This window comes from Peromyscus californicus, unplaced genomic scaffold, assembly GCF_007827085.1.
Source record: "Peromyscus californicus insignis strain IS unplaced genomic scaffold, ASM782708v3 Scaffold_5__1_contigs__length_169319896, whole genome shotgun sequence".
Lineage (NCBI taxonomy): Eukaryota > Metazoa > Chordata > Mammalia > Rodentia > Cricetidae > Peromyscus > Peromyscus californicus.
Genome location: NW_026294573.1, coordinates 89,730,165 through 89,745,242, shown reverse-complemented (window position 1 = coordinate 89,745,242; position 15,078 = coordinate 89,730,165). Strand labels below are relative to the sequence as shown.

Sequence of the window (15,078 nt, the reverse complement as noted above, 5' to 3'; positions counted from 1 at the left end):
TTGTTCTCCCCCCTCCCGCCCCCCTCACTTTCCCCCCAGCCCAACCCCCCATTCCCATCTCCAGGGCAAAGCCTTCCCCGTGGACTGAGATCAACCTGGTAGACTCAGTCCAGGCAGGTCCAGTCCCCTCCTCCCAGGCCGAGCCAAGCGATCCTGCATAAGCCCCAGGTTTCAAACAGCCAACTCATGCAATGAGCACAGGACCCGGTCTCACTGCCTGGATGCCTCCCAAACAGATCAAGCCAATCAACTGTCTCACCCATTCAGAGGGCCTGATCCAGTTGGTGACCCCTCAGCCATTGGTTCATAGTTCATGTGTTTTCATTCGTTTGGCTATTTGTCCCTGTGCTTTATCCAACCTTGGTCTCAACAATTCTCGCTCATATAAACCCTCCTCATTCTCGCTAATTGGACTCCCAGAGCTCCACCCGGGGCCTAGTCATGGATCTCTGCATCCAGATCCCTCAGTAGTTGGATGAGGTTTCTAGCACGACAATTAGGGTGTTTGGCCATCCCATCACCAGAGTAGGTCAGTTCGGGTTGTATCTTGACCATTGCCAGCAGTCTGTTGTGGGGGCATCTTTGTGGATTTCTGTGGGCCTCTCTAGCACTTTGCTTCTTCCTATTCTCATGTGGTCTTCATTTACCATGGTCTCCTATTCCTTGTTCTCCCTCTCTGTTGTTGATCCAGCTGGGATCTCCCGCTCCCCCAAGCTCTCTTTCCCTCGACCCTTGCCCTTCACTACCCCCACTCATGTCCAGGCTGTTCATGTAGATCTCATTCCATTTCTCTGTCATTGGGCGATCCCCGTGTTTTTCTTGGGGTCCTGTTTTCCAGGTAGCCTCCCTGGTGATGTGAGTAGCAGTCCAGTCATCCTTGTTCCACATCTAGTATCCTGCTATGAGTGAGTACATACCATGTTTGTCTTTCTGAGTCTGGGTTACCTCACTCAGGATGATTTTTTCTAGATCCATCCATTTGTCTGCAAACCTCATGATGTCATTGTTTTTCTCTGCTGAGTAGTATTCCATTGTGCATATGTACCACATTTTGTTTAAATGATACTATTCTTAATACAGCAAGATGCAGGGAGGAGAGGTTGTGTGTGCCAGACAAGCTCTTGAGAGGAAAATACAAATGAAAAAGACAGAGAGAGGATGAGAGCGGAGTCCTGGTTCTGGCTGTCACATAATCTGTAAACGCTCTCTCTAGAATACTTGATGACATCTAACAGACATTGTTTTAAATGCATAGCTAGGCTGACCAGAAAGGAAATCTCCATGTTCCCAATAAGAGGCAGACATTGAAACCAGAAAAGTAAGCTTGCCAATAAATGCTGTGGTTGCCTTTGGATTAGTCTAAAAAAGGAACCAGAGAAGAAAAGAAACACAGCCTTGGAACTGTATTAGTAACAGGAGTGTCTGGCAGGAATCCACGTTTTAGAAAGAGGTTTGCTAACATGTGAACTTGCAAAAATTCAATCCATCTCTGTGCCTTCAGAGGTGCTGGGCAGAAAAATGAGGCCCCAGCTAACTATAATTCTGTGTCTCATATGGATTTCACATTAGACCTCATACTACTCGCTTTGTATGTAAAACCTTTCAAATTGATAAATGAATATAAAACTGAGGGCCCTGGGGTAGCTGGTAGAAAAAAGAATCCAGAGAGTTAGCTCATGAGAGGTTGTTGTTGACACAGCAAGCCTTGCTTTCTGTAAGGAGAGAATCTGGAATCACAAGACGTACACAGGTTAGTTAGGGTTACTATATTGTGATGAAACAACATGACCAAAAGGAAGTTGGAGAGGAGAGGGTTTATTTGGCCTACACTTCCATATTGCTGTTCATCACCAAAGGAAGTCAGGACAGGAACTCAAGCAGGGCAGGGACCTGGAAGCAGGAGCAGATGCAGAGGCTATGGAGGGGTGCTGCTTACTGGCTTGCTCCACAGGGTTTGCTCAATCTACTTTCTTATAGAACCTAGGACCACCAGCCCAGGGATGGCACCACCCATAATGGTCTGGGCCTTCCTGTATCAATCACTAATTAAGAAAAGGCCCCACAGACTTGCTTACAGCCAGATCTTCTGGAGGCATTGTCTCAACTGAGGCTCCTTTCTCTCTGATGACTCTAACGTGTGTCAAGTTGACACAAAACTAGGTAGCACGATGGGCATGTTTCCCATGATGACAAGTTCAGCACCCACAAGGAACTGCAAGAATAAAGCACCGGTAAATGAGATACTAGAAGAAAACTTGACATACTGGTTAAAAAAGCAGCTATTGTTGAAGTGTAGAGCATAGAATGCTGGGTATCAGAGACCAGAAAGAGCAGGCTGGGAGGCCTAGGGGAAGGTCGGTCAGTAGGCACTAAGGTAAAGATGCACAGAGTGAAAGATGAAACTGTAGGTAACAGCTGTGCACCCCACACTCCAGTAAATTACAAGAAAGGATTCTAGAAGTTTTCAGTATAAAGAAATGACAAATAACTGAGAAGACAGGAGCATTTAACCCGGTGGAAGCATTATGTTGGGTACACATGTATTGAAGCATTATATGATACCCCCATCAATGTACATAATTCTTAGACTTTCATGTATCAGTTTTTTAGACTATAATTTTAAATTAAAATATAATTACATCATTTACTCCCTTCTCTCTCCTCCTTCTAATCTTTCCCATATTCTCCTGCCTCATTCCCTCTCAAATTGATGGCCTCCTTTTCTTTCATTATTATTGTTACATATATATATATGCATAAATATATAACTACAATCTGCTGAGCCCACTAATTGTTGCTTGTATGTATGATTTCAAGGCTGACCACTTGGTGTTGGATAACCAGTTAGGGGGCTCATCCCTAGGGAAGACTAATTCTCCCTCATTCGGGATTCCTTAACTGCCTATAATTCTTTGTCTAGGGGTTGGGGCCGGTGAGAATTCCCCTTCTGCCTTGGCATGACTATGAGTATTGTTCTTGTTCAGGTCTTGTTTAGACAGACACATTGTTGGGGTATTATGGGTGCAGCTTCCTGTCATTTCTAGAGACTCAATATCACAGCCAACTTCCTGGTCTTCTGTCTTTTACAGTCTTTCCACCCTCTCTTCATTTGTCTATTTTTAACAAAATAGATTTGAAATTCCATATAGCTGTTAATGATTGGACCGTCAAGGTCTTCTTGCCTGAAGGTGTTGTCGCCACCTGCTGACAGTTACTTGTAAGTCACACCTTTATTGGGCTGGCAAAGTCACTTTTTATTTTGGCAATTTGTTACTATCTTGCAAAGCTCAAAATGTGAAAATCCCATGATCGTGGTCACAACTTGCAATGTCTAGGCCAAGGATATCCATTCCATTTCTATATGTGCTAGGAAACATGCAGGGGTACTCAGTGCAGCTCTGCTTTTACTAGCAAAGAAAGTAGGAATGAATTAGCCTACTCCCAGTAGAGATATGGGTAATTTAGAGATGGTGCTTGTGCACACATGTTGTGTGTGTGTGTGTGTGTGTGTGTGTGTGTGTGTGTGTGTGTGTGTGTATGTGTGTGTGGTGGGAGTAGATGTCAACATCAGGTGTCTGTATTGCTTTGCAGTTTATTTTTTGGGACAAGTTCTCGACTGAACCTTCTTGCTGTTTTGGTTAGAGAGGCTGGCCAGGGAGCCTCCGGGATCTGCCTGTCTCTGCCTCCACCAGCACTGGGTTTATGACATGTGCCACACAGCTTGGCTTCTTATCTGGGAGCTGGGGAGCTGAAGTCAGACCTCATGTTTGTGTAGCAAGTATTTTACCCACTGAGCATCTCCGCAGTCCAGAGACGACACGTTCTGACAGGGTGTCTTTCATAGCAGTGAGAAAGAGGTTCAGTGGACTAGCATGTATCTAGGGAGAAGATTATTCACACATATACATAATTTAAAGTAAGGTCAGTATTTAAAGAGAGAAGTGATTTCATGTGAAAATGAAAAATTTGAACGTCACTTCTTTAATGAAACAATATGTACAAATGTGCATAAACATGTAAATTAAGAGTATATTTGCCTATGCAAAATGTGTGTGTAATAATGGCAAAATAGGCATTGTTACCTTGAGAAGAGCAGAAGAATATGGAAAGTGGCTTCTGGGAGAATCTTTCATATCATATTTCCTTCATAAATCGATTTAGTTATAGTAAAAATTTAACATGTACTTGTTGTGGAATACTAGTTGAAGATACGTTACATTCATTTGTGCTGTGGAATATTTCTTTAATGATGCAAAGATGTGTTACATTCTTTCACGTTGCATTTGTTTAACTCTGTGAAGCTGTGTTACTTTGCCTGTCTAAAACACCTGATGGTCTAATAAAGAGCCGAACAAATAGCTAGGCAAGAGAAAGAATAGGCAGGGCTGGCAGGCAGAGAGAGCAAACAGGAGGAGAAATCTCGGAAGAGGGCAAGGAGCGAGAAAAGTAGGAGAGGAGGATGCCAGGGTCCAGCCACCCGGCAACACAGCCAGTCATGGAGTAAGAAGGAACAAGATATAGAACAGAGAAAGGTAAAAGCCCAAAGGCAAAGGAGTAGATGGGGTAAGTTAAGAAAAGCCGGATAGAAATAAGCCAAGCTAAAACTGGGCATTCATAAGTAAGAGTAAGTCTCTGAGTATTTACTTGGGAGCTGGGTGGTGGGCCCCCAAAGAGCAGAGAGTAAGAGTAAAAAAAACAAAAACCAACTGCATGTACTTTTGTCTCAGCGATGGGAACACAGGCGATTTTAAACAAGGCATTTGGTTATTTTCACGTCTGTACATTTCAAAGACTTTGCTAAAGATGTGGCCAGAAGGGAAGGGGACGAAACAGAAGCCTCCCTCCAGTGTTGCTGCTCCCTGAGGAACCCCAAGGAGAGGATGGCGTCCACAAAAGAGCTTAATGTCCTTTCTATCACTGAGAGTTTGAACTCTGGAAAAGGAAAACTGTCTCTTAATAGTTGGTTTTTGCCTTTTATAAAAAAGAATTACCAACAGGTAGTGACCTGTGACTGTGGGTACTTACTGTTCATTTGTTCAAACAGTGAAGACAGTTCCCTCCTGTATTATGGACTTCGTATGATAATCATATCACAATGGTAAAGTCATATTTGTACTGGTGCTTCGTGTGTATACGAAGCACCACTATAAAAACCCATCAGCTTTCCTCAGTAGCTATGAGACTTACATGGGAGGATCCAATTTCCATTTATTCACTGATAAGAAAAGAATCCACAGACATTACCTGTGAAGACCAGGCAGTATCTCTAAGATATTTCTTCTTCCAAATTTCATCTGTGTGGAAGAGTCTAGGGAGATGGCTCAGTTGGGAAAGCGTTCATGGTGCAAGTGTGAGGACCTGAGTTCGAGCCCTAGAGCCCAGAGGGGAGAAAAGCCTGTTGTGACTAATAAAGAGATGTGTGATTCTTATGGAACCATGTAAAGTGACCCACAAGAAATTTCTCTAAAGAAACTAAAAACCTCTTCAAGAGAGTGGGTTGGATAGAATTTATATAGCTATCTTTATTTGTTGTGCAAATAAACACCTGTAAAATGGAGAGGCTTAACAATAGGCCAGCCGGAAACCCTCTGGCCATGCAAATAATTTATGAAGAAAAGAGAAGAGAGAAATCTGTGGATGTCATGACTGTTAATATTAAAAATATATACAAAATTCTGGGGAGAAATGAAACAAAGTGTCAATGCTATTGCTTTTTCTAGATAGGAAAATTACAGGGAATTTTTACATATAGATTTTCTATTCTCTCATTTTATATGATAGTCATACATTGCCTTAATTAGTCACTTCTGGCTTTTCCCATTAGGTCCTCACGTGTGCATATCAGACACTTTACTAACTGACCCACCCACTAGCTCCGGGGGGAAATCTTACATGAGTCAATCTGCAGTGGATGCTGGAGGCCTTCTGAAGTCAGTACTGCATCGACATTAAAATTCTTCTTTATTTTTATTTTACATGTATGAGTGTCTTGCCTGCATGTATGTCTGTGTACCACATGTGTGCAGTGTCTGAGAGGCCAGAAGGCATCAAATACCCTGGAACTGTAGTTAATGGATGGTTGTGAGTCACCATGTGGTTGCTGGGAGTGAAATCTGGGTCCTCTGGGAGAGCAGCCAGTGCTCTTTGCTGCTGAGACAACTCTCCAGCCCTTCACGGACATTTAATGTTAGAGATCTCCTCCTCACTTAAGAAATTAAAATCTAAAATTGAGGAAGTCCATCTTACAGAAGTTTGGAATAACATCGTGGTTGCCAGAGGCAGTGAGTATGAGGGCGAGGATGCTTGGGGAAAAGTCGGTCAATGAGAACTAAGCTACAGTCGGATCGCAATAAGAATACAGGGACCATCATGGACTATACATTTCAGTAAGCTGGAAGCAAGGATTTTGAACACTTCCCCCAGGAAGAAATGATAAACACCGGAGGAGACAGATATTCAAACTCCAGGTAAACAGCACAAAATGCACGTGTGTGGAAACACGATATGGGGCCCCACCAATGTAATGTGTACAGCTTTTGCTCTTTATGGATCAGTTGCTGTTGTTGCCTTAATTTAGGATTTCAGAAAGTTTTGATGTTGGCATTTGAAGCTCAAGATCTCCTCAAGAACGTGTTGTTACCACCTGCTGGTGAGAGCATCTGGACAGATGACGTGAAAGGCATTCTCCCTGACAATTCAGAATCTGCACGCTCTCACCTCTGCTCCAGTTAAGGCTTCATTGACCCTCCCCCTCCCCACTAAACCATTCGTCATCATCTTTGTTCCCTCACGACACTCACAAATGTTAGCCTCTAGTGAGCTGGCTTAGGAGGACATTCAGGACACAGAAAGGACAGGCTGCTTACCCAAGGGTCCACAGTTATCAAAGGACAGAGCTGAAGCAGAAATCCAGAGAGCAGCGGCTAAGGACATACTCCAGAGTGTGCCAACATGGCGGATGAGGAAACCATTTAGCAAGAAGGTGTGCACAGAGAAGAAACACAGTGGCCACAGTGGAAGACCTCCTGAGGTTTAACCACACTCAGTGCCTCGCTGCCTGAGACTAAATGAGGCCACTGGTTAAATAAAAGCCTTTGTAAGTTGTTTCCCATTTTTCCAACTACCGTCTGTCAACCAAGTAAGATCATCCAAATAGAGAAGGCAAGCCCCACCTGCTGACTTCTCATCCTTATATCCTGACTTGAAGTCTTGGCCTTGGCTTTTGTGGATGACAGACAGATACATGTCAGCTTCGATGCCTTTTCCACATTCTTGGTTAAAGTATAAAGGTATTTTGCACTGCATTGCTTATTGTCTATTATCTGAATCTTTTTTTTTTTCTCGAGACAGGGTTTCTCCGTGCAGCCCTGGCTGTCCTGGAATTAGCTCTGTAGACCAGGCTGGCCTTGAACTCAGAGATCCACCTGCCTTTGCCTCCTGAGTGCTGGAATTAAAGGCATGTGCCACCACCACCAAGCTAATATCTGAATCTTAACTTGCTAATGATAGTATATTCCAGGGAGACACTGTTTCCACAGGGAAGTGTACCTCTTCTCGGTGCCCAGAAAATAAGCGCAGGAAGTTCTCAGGTGTGGCTGCCAGGAAGTTTCTTTTTCTGTCCTTGATGCTCCACACTCCTCTTCTCTCAGGCTCTACTTACCCCTCTTTGCATGTGTAAGTGACCATGTTCCCAAAAGTGAAGTTACTCCCGGTGATGACAGCATCTTTGAGGACTGGGGGCTCTCCACAGGAGACAAGGTGACAGGTAGGTGGCGCTCTGTCCCAGCTTCCTGAAGCTGTGCATTCAAGGAGGGACGGGCCCTGTAAGCTACAGAGAAGAAAGAGGGCTCAGGCCATCCCTTTGACTGGGCGATTGTTTACTGCTGTGGGGAAATCGGAAGAAAATACAGGCTGTACGATGAGTTTTAGTGCATAAAATCACGCTTCTTCACATTGTATTGCTTTCTATGAACAGAAGAGAAATTTTCATCACCCAGACCATAATAAAACAATGAATGGATAAAGAAATATCACAACTACTTGGTGCAAAATTCAAGTCTGATGTGCCTGTTGGTGCAGGAGGAACTCCAGGACTTCCAACTGGCAGATAACGGGGATGAGAAATGTTAATAGACTAATTATTATCCAGCTGGAAGGTGGACACCTTAACAGAGAGGTGGTCAGAGTCACCAAGGCCCAAGGGTGCTGTCCTTCCAGGACCTGGCATTTGGGCTGTGTAGCTCATGACTCTGACCTCTGGTTGTCATTTGACTTCACAAACCCTGCATCCCATATCATGTGCTTCCAGCATGATTCGGACAGCCTCGATGATTTCTTTTTAAACATTTAAAAAATTCATTTGTTTATTTATTCGCTGGTGTGTGTGTGTGTGTGTGTGTGTGTGTGTGTGTGTGTGTGTGTGGTCAGAGGACAACTTGAAGGAGTCAGTTCTTTCTTCCCATCACGTGGGTCCCATGAATCGAACTCACATTCTCAGGCTTGGATGCAAGCACCTTTATCCTCTGAGCTCTCACTGGCCTTTCATTTCTTACTTCCTATCCACCTGATCTGTTCACTTTAGAATCTGTTGAATACCTTTCTGGGTATAGCCTGACTTTCTCTATTGTTCCTCCTCTTTGCACACACATGCGCGTGTGCACACACACACACACACACAAACACAATTATCAAATGAACTTATAGAATTAAGACCCTTCCATGCTTTTCTTACACTATGCCACCCACGTACTGTTAAATATAATCTTGATAAAGTGTGTGTATATAAAAAAAGATACAAGGAAAGGCATTTCCAAAGGTTGATACTGTGCTCCACAACCGAGTTGGCTTTCCTCTTTAGAGTCTGGATGCTCCAGCAGTTGAACGGTGAGGACTGCTGGAGCCACAGATTGACCACCTCCCTGACATTTGCTGTAAATCAGGCTCCAAGAAGCACACAAATTTGAGACTATCCCCATGTGTATAGATTTGCTTTGAAAGTCAGCTAGTTCATCCACTCAAGCCTAGGAACAGCAGGAGAAGGTAGGAAGTCAGGCTGGTGGCCCACCCTTTACCTGTAGCCGTTCTCACAGGAATACGATGCAATAGAAAGGTAGGTGAGCCCACTTAAGATGTATTTCCCATTATTTATGCTCTCAGGACTGGAACACTTGACCAGCTCACACACAGGAGAGGAATGACTCCATGAACCACTAGCAAGACAGGCTGACTCCTTATCTCCAGCCAAAGTATATCCTTTATCACACCTGGAGAAGACAGAGGGGTTGACTGAATATGAATAGCTTTATTTTGCACACTTGAAAATTGTGTGAGTGTATAACATGCGTGTATGAGTGTGTGTTTGTGTGTGTAAGTGCAGCCATGTACATGCCATGTTATACACCCGGGAGGTTGAAGGATAACCTCAGGTATCCATCCTGGCCTTCTCTCTTGTGTGAGACAGGTTTCTGTTGTTTGCTGATGCGTATGCTAGGTGAGCAGGTGTGGGAGTTCCAGGGGTTTCCTGTCTCTTCCCCTCATCTTTCTGTAGGGGTGTGAGGATTACAGATGCATGCCACTGCACCCAGCTCTGCCTGAGCTCTGGAGATTCAAGCTCAGGTCCTCCATCTCCCCAGCCCTATTTTGTATTATTTTATATGTACCCAAATCCTTAGAAAAACACAAGGAATTCATGTATTTGGGGATTTTTTTCACATTGGAATGATTTAAAATTGTGTTTTCTGCAAGGTTGAATATCATATCCTACAGTGTGAGATGTGAAATTTTGGCTTGTCTCCAATAAGTGCCGTGGATGAATAGCTGGGAATGGACAGTTCTGGGTTTGAGAGTGATGTGGGCTAAGCCCCTGGTCTATAAGGCTTGGACTCTCAGGTGGTTAATGATCAAGGTTATCCATCAGTTGGGAGTGCCTTCCACCATGGTGCCTCAGGGGGTGCTGGTGGCCACAACAGGCTATTGTTCAGGATATTTAAAGATATGACTACCAGTAGGTTATCAGATTTGATTTCTTTACACTATACTGAACCCAATTAATTCTATATTAATAATAATAGTAAAAACCCTCTGGGGAAGCTGGAGAAATGGCTCAGCAGTGAAGAGAGTACACTGCTCTTACAGAGGACCAGAGTTTGGTTCCCAGCATCTACATCAGCAGCTCATAACATCCTATAACTACAGTTCCAGGAGATCTGGTGCCCTCTTCTGGCCTCTATGGGCAACTGCACACATGGGGCATATACTCACACAGACAAAGACACATAAATTAAAAATAAAACGTTGAATCTTTATTTAAAAAAAATCCTCTGGGATTATTTCCTGTCCCTTAGTATTATACTACTGCTGACATGCCATTAACAAGTGTACTACATCTTTTGTTTGTTTTTTGTCTTTTTGTTTTTGTTTTTCGATACAGGGTTTCTCTATGTAGACCTGGCTATCCTAAACTTGCTTTGTAGACCAGACTGGCCTCAAACTCACAGAGATCTACCTGCCTCTGCCTCCCGAGTGCTGGGACTAAAGGAGTGGGCCGCCATGCCCAGTCTTGCACCCTACCTTTGAAGTTAGCACTCACCTGTATGTCACCTTCCTGCCATACGTAAACACTGCCCCATCAACACCACCATTTTCAGGCACAGGTGGGGCACCACAGGAAATGGCTGGAAGGATGGAAACAGAAAGTGAGGTTTCTGAAACTCCCTGCAAAGCCCCCTGAGAGCGCATGGCTTTCAGATTTTATCCCCTTGTCCTGTTTAAACTTTGTTCTGTCTTTCAGAACAAAGACTGACATGACTTAGAGCTTACCACATCAATCATTTTATCTTTCTAGAACTGCCCAACCCTTTAATCCAGGCCATTTTCTCAGTGTACCTTCACAGGACGGTCTGACGTGATTCCACTCTCCAGTCTCCAAACATGTGATTTTGCTCACTCCCAGCAGCTGGTACCCTTCCTCACAGGAAAATGTGACTTCGGCACCCACCATATAAATCTCACCCGATGAGTGGCCGTTTTCTGGATTTTCTGGAGCTTTACATTTTACAGGTTCTTGAAGGAAAGTTTTTGTGGGATATTAAGTGGCACTCACACAACCATACAAAGTCACAAAGCAAAAGAATTCTACAGCAGTTGAGCCAACTGTAAACATGAGACAAAGGCTTTTGAAGAAAGAGGCACAAAGGTCAGGGACCTGCTGGACATTAGTCAGAAAATACATTGTATAGCACTTATACAATATTTTTTAAGGTTAGTTTTATTGTTTTCAAATGATTTATTTTATTAGTCTAAATTATGTGCATATGTCTGCATGTGGGTATACACACCAGAGTTCTGGTACCCATGGAGACCAGGGCTGTTGGATCCCCTTGGAGTTGTATTTACAGATAGGTGTGAGCTTCCCAGTATGGGTGCTAGGAATCAAACTCAGGTCCTCTTCAAGAGCAGTATGTTCTCCAAGTTCTGAGAGTGTGTGTGTGTGTGTGTGTGTGCGCGCGCTGCGCGCGCCTGCGCAGGTACCCATGGGGGCCAGAAGAGGGTGCCAGAGTCTTTGGAGCAGAGGTTACAGCCATTTGTGAGCTGCCCAGGTTGGGTACTGGGATCTGAATTCAGGTCCTGTGATAGAGCAGTGTATACTTTCAACTAACTGCCAAGCCTTCTCATTAGCTTCTAAATGGTAGTATTTTGAAACTGAAATGAATACTAAGAATTTGGAAATTTTATGTGGCCATGAAGGCAGTTATCTAATGGGGAAGTGATGCTATGAGCACATGTCCCAGAAGGCTTTCCCTCCTCACCTCCTCCCAACCTCAGACACAGTTAAAGACAGCAGCAAACTTGGTTTCAAGCTGCTCTAAAGATTGCATAGTCTTGGGCCGGGCGTTGGTGGCGCACGCCTTTAATCCCAGCACTCGGGAGGCAGAGCCAGGCGGATCTCTGTGAGTTCGAGGCCAGCCTGGGCTACCAAGTGAGTTCCAGGAAAGGCGCAAAGCTACACAGAGAAACCCTGTCTCGAAAAAACCAAAAAAAAAAAAAAAAAAAAAAAAAAAGATTGCATAGTCTTGATTGCGGCCAAGGCCGATGACCTGAGTTCGATCCCTGCCACCCACATGGTAGAAGGAGAGCACTGATTCTTTCAGATTGTCCTCTGACCTTCCCACAAGTAACACAAAAAGGAGCAGGGAGGAAGGCTGTGTTGACTTAATCTTCTTCAAGATATCTAGTCTATGGAAATCAAAGACTGTGTTTATTTATTTACTTAGCAGCACTAGAGGGCAAGCAGAGAGCGTGCTCAGCAACTGCTCTAGTATTTAACTATACCCTCAAACCCTTTAAGGATTTTAAAGGAAATAATCTCAGAAAGTAATTGCAATTATAGGATTGAATTTTAGAAAAATAGCGTTAAGTGAGCAGAAAAACATGATGTCCAAATACTCACTATTTTCCATAGCAGATATTATCTAATGTCAAACACAGAGAAAAGTTACTTATGGGAAATTTGTAAGGTGGATTATAAAACAGAAATTAAAGTTATGTTCTCAAACTCTTTGGGGACATGAGAATATAATAAATGAGCCTGTTTCCCATCAGGCATAAGATGCCTCTTGAAGTTGTTTCCTGGCTCCTGTGCTAACTCACTTTAAGGGGCACATTCCATATTTTCAGAATTACTTTCCTTTCTCATTGAGTGGAAATATTTTTACAATGGTCTTATGTTTTATTCCATTTAAGACTGATCTTTTAAAGAGAGGAAATGCGTCTAAGTAAGATATTGTTGTGGAACATTTTTGCATCTAGGTCTCAAATAGTACAGGGGTAGCATGTGGATCTTTTCAGCCCAAGAATCATATAATGCGTGGTAGACATTCAACATTCTCTGTAACCAAGAAATTGTCTATGTTTTAACTAGTTTACATTTCTATTTCCATTGTGTGACTCTTGGGCAGCTTGTTTTTATTGTTGTTACTGTTTCATGCTTACTCCCATCCCTGAAACAGGATCCCTACATCATCTAACCCTTTCTGTCTTTTCTGTCTGTCTCAAATGGTATATTTTACTTTGGGGGTCCACAGGCAGATGTTTTGACCAATTTTCAAAAATTCCTCTCTACTCTCTGTCTCCCTGTTTTCTGGCCATTGCACGTATAAGAAATTTAGGAATATGTGGTGCACGCCTTTAATCCCAGCACTCGGGAGGCAGAGCCAGGCGGATCTCTGTGAGTTCGAGGCCAGCCTGGGCTACCAAGCGAGTTCCAGGAAAGGCGCAAAGCTACACAGAGAAACCCTGTCTCGAAAAACCAAAAAAAAAAAAAAGGAAATTTAGGAATATATTAGCGAGTTGAGCGCCGGCCAGCATTACCAAAGCTAACAGAGGAAGGTGATGCCCTGAGGCAAGGTGTCAATTTCCCTCAAGGACATAATTTTCTGTGACTAAGACAGAGGAAAGAGGTTGATGGTGAAGCTATGAAAAGCATCTTCCTTGCTCTATTTGAGGCCATGAGGCTAAATGGTATTTCTGAATATACTGCTATTCTTCTACTACGTAGCTTCCTTTAACATCAGACAACACAGTTAGCTCAATTTTGTGCTTCAGAAATACACAGGGAAAGTTCAATGCTAATTAATTGTGTCTTTAATGGGTTCCTATGTGTCCTTGATGAGAACGTTATCTTTCTCACCTATCCCTTTGGCCTTTGAACATGAGACTCCTGTCTTATTTTTAAATAACGTACCCCTAAAATGCATACTTGAATTGAGCAACAGAGACAAGAACTCCCATACCTGCACAGTTTTTGCCGTCTCCCGTGTATGGTGGGTTGCAAGAGCAGATGTAGGAGCCGTTGGTGTTCAGGCAGGAGGCATGCTCATCACAGTCCGAGCCGACTGCGCACTCATCAACATCTGAAATGAAGACACCTTACAAACTGTCCAGGGGATTTGTTCTTCTTATGTGTCAGACATGTGCTTTTGCCTTTAGGTCACTCCATATCACTTAACACGTAGCACTGCACGCATTCTTGAATCGTATTTATTTATATTTTATGTGTGAGTGCTCTGCATGTACACCTGCATGCCAGAAGAGGGCATCAGGTCTTATTACAGATGGTTCTGAGCCACGATATGGTTGCTGGGAATTGAACTCAAGACTTCTGGAAGAGCAGCTAGTGCTTTTAACCCCTGAGCCATCTCTCCAGACCCACTGTATGTATTTTTATGAAATTTAAAGGCAACCATGGTGATTACATTGCAAATGAACAGTAGAATCTACTACCTCTTCAGTTGATAGGTAGGCAAGCAGAAGAACAGGGATGAGGATACAGTCTTATTATTGAACTTGATTAAAATGAGGAACATTTTTGGCTCTTTGGGGAAGAAATAGCTGCTTTGCCATTACCCTTTGCCCAGGGATTACTGGGATAGGGTGGAGTTAACAATGGGATGCCAGGAGAGCCTTTAGAACTTGTGGTAAATGTTTTCCAAAGGACATGACTAAATCCACACAGCAGTTGCCAGCATTTATCTCACCGAGACATGACGGTGAAATGCCATTCCAGCTCCCGTTGTCTGTACAGAACATTCTGGAATCACCCAACAAGTAGTAGCCGTTGTTGCACTGGTAGGTCACGGTGCTGCCGGCATGGAAGTCCTCAGCTGAATAGAAGCCATTCTCCAAGGCAGGAGGCAGCCCACAGCGAATACCTGGATTGGAGAAGGAGGAACACAACTGCCCTGGGAGCCAAGCGCTCGAAGGACATCTTCTTCGCCTGAACCTCGTTTCATGTAGCAGCCTTATGCATGGGATTTTTCCGACTGCATACAATCATTGGCTAGAGAGTGCTCTACATTGCTGGAGCCACACAGGTGCTCTCGGCATGTGGCACATTGTCTGGTTCACAGTAGGCAGTCAACTCATTCATTCAAAAGCACCCGTGGCACTCTTACCACCCATCAGGCACTGTCCTAGGCACTTAGCTTACAGAAGTGAACTAAGGAGATGGGGTTCCTGCTTTGTGGCACTTCCTGTCCAGTAAAGGGGACAGACAAGAAGATAAATGTGTGTGGTGTGGGG

General features: G+C 43.7%; 1 protein-coding gene across 1 annotated transcript in view; it reads right to left on the bottom strand.

The window, feature by feature from the left end:
- Positions 1-15,078, bottom strand: part of Svep1 (sushi, von Willebrand factor type A, EGF and pentraxin domain containing 1) — a 177,861-nt gene that overhangs the window by 38,404 nt on the left and 124,379 nt on the right. The window contains exons 31-36 of the mRNA XM_052717725.1: positions 14,535-14,708; positions 13,791-13,910; positions 10,885-11,061; positions 10,589-10,673; positions 9,072-9,263; positions 7,661-7,828 (exon numbers count right to left, since the gene is read on the bottom strand). Of these exons, the coding sequence (XP_052573685.1) occupies positions 7,661-7,828; positions 9,072-9,263; positions 10,589-10,673; positions 10,885-11,061; positions 13,791-13,910; positions 14,535-14,708 (916 nt within the window). The remainder of the gene's footprint in view (positions 1-7,660; positions 7,829-9,071; positions 9,264-10,588; positions 10,674-10,884; positions 11,062-13,790; positions 13,911-14,534; positions 14,709-15,078) is intronic.